The 1,825-nt window shown below is 46.6% G+C and overlaps 1 protein-coding gene across 1 annotated transcript in view; it reads left to right on the forward strand.

The window, feature by feature from the left end:
* The window catches only part of dgkza (diacylglycerol kinase, zeta a), a 61,803-nt gene continuing 59,978 nt past the window's right edge, over positions 1–1,825 (forward strand). The window contains exons 1-2 of the mRNA XM_084681843.1: positions 1–420; positions 539–860. Coding sequence (XP_084537969.1) covers positions 586–860 — 275 coding nt within the window. The 5' untranslated portion in view covers positions 1–420; positions 539–585. The remainder of the gene's footprint in view (positions 421–538; positions 861–1,825) is intronic.

The following is a 1,825-nucleotide window of genomic DNA, read 5'->3' on the forward strand; positions in this document are numbered from 1 at the left end:
TTAACCTGTTCCACCTGTTTATCAACCTTCTCTCTCTCTCTCCTTTCCTTTCAGTACTCAAGGAAGAGCGAAAAGGAAATAAGTGTCCACATACAGTACATGTCGTGTATGTATGGACAGTTGGGCATGAACACAAGTTAATCATCAAGCCCTCTATACACAGTTCATGTCTGGGCGGGACTGGAATAGCCTATCCCTACAAAGGGAGATATAGAGAAAGATAGAGAAAAGCGGCCTGCTTGAGCCTTATATGAGGACTGTCAGTGAGTACACCGAGATTAGTCTGCTAAAATACTGGCTCGTTGGTCTTTGCGTGAGCGGGGGAGTAAGTGAGTGGGGGAGTGAGGAATAGCCTACCGTGGTTACGAGCGGAGACGGGAACGAGCGGCACCGCAACATTTCCTTCCTCGCCTGAGACAGGTTGATTTAAATGCTTTCTAGAATTCACGACAGTTGTGACAGTCGTTGTTGATTAGTTAAACTACATTGGTAGTACGCAGGATAATAGTTTTACTTTGGCTTCCTCTGTTTTCATCAGACGTGAGCTACTTTTATCGCCGTGGACTCAGCGCGCGGTCGTTATAGATGGCTGAGGCACCGGACCATACCGGGGACAGCGCAACTCGCAATGCCCACAGCTCCACGGACTCCAACACGATGATACAGGTGCCGCAAACCTTAGAAGAAGCTGCGGAGGAGGAGGACGTCTTCCTACCCGAGATAGTATCACCTTGTCCGGTTCTAAAACCTCGAGATTGTTCTGGAAATGGATCCGGTGGGGTCGTGGGGTTGCCGATGTCGGACGGTGACATTGAGAAAGAGTTTCTTCACCTGGCCATTCGGAAACAGGTGTCATACAGGTAGGACCAGACACATATTCACACCAAGAAAGAGAGAAAGAGAAATTTAAAAAAAAAGAGAGAGAGAGAGAGAGAGAGAGAGAGAGAGAGAGAGAGAGAGAGAGAGAGAGAGAGAGTTGTTCTATGTCAACTGTTTGTTGACATAGAAGGAGGAATATTGTTACCGGCAGTGCTTTGGTCAGACTAGCTTGATTCACTTCAACATGATTAGTTGGCCACTTCCCCACCTGGCGCCCCACCTGTTGCTAGAATCATGGACAGTAGACGGTGAAGACCGTATATATTCTTAACTCGGCAAATTAGCAGTTAGAGTGTACCCGTAGGCTCTGCTAAGTGAGAAGAATCTGCTTAGGCTGTAGCCTATCTTGAGGTGATGTTTTGAGACTGGGCAGGATTAGGTGACGTTGGGACTTGCACGAAGCTGCTTCCTGATCCGAAAGGAGGTTGCAGACGCGGCCAGGGCGGAGGCTATAAGTCACAGCCTCTCCTCTCTCGCCTGCATGGCTTTCCTGAGGCGTTGTTGGTCAGGTGCAGGACTATAGTGTAAAACATAGCGCTAGTAGGCCTGTAATACAATATACGACTAGGCCTACACTAATATAGCCTACTGTATAAGGACGGGATTTTTTTTTTACTAGCACAAAACGGATCAACTAAATATAACGTTTGTTTCAAGAACCCTCCTAATAAAAAGTGTTATTACAATTAAGGATACTTCCAGTCCTTTTTAATAATAAGGATTTCACATCCAGAGACAGAGCATGCTCTAATCTCAGACTAGGTTTTTTATACAAACTGCAAATCCTGATCATATTAACATCCTGCCTGCTCCTGCTAGTTGTACAGTACTATTGCTGATTAAGCCGTCAGCCTTGTCTGGTGCCACACAGAGAGAGCATAAGTAGTGTGTGTTCACGTGGCCACCACAGCAGCTTTCCAGGGGAGTCACGACAGAATGCACAATC

Source organism: Hypomesus nipponensis, chromosome 19, assembly GCF_054491055.1.
Source record: "Hypomesus nipponensis isolate SF chromosome 19, ASM5449105v1, whole genome shotgun sequence".
NCBI lineage: Eukaryota > Metazoa > Chordata > Actinopteri > Osmeriformes > Osmeridae > Hypomesus > Hypomesus nipponensis.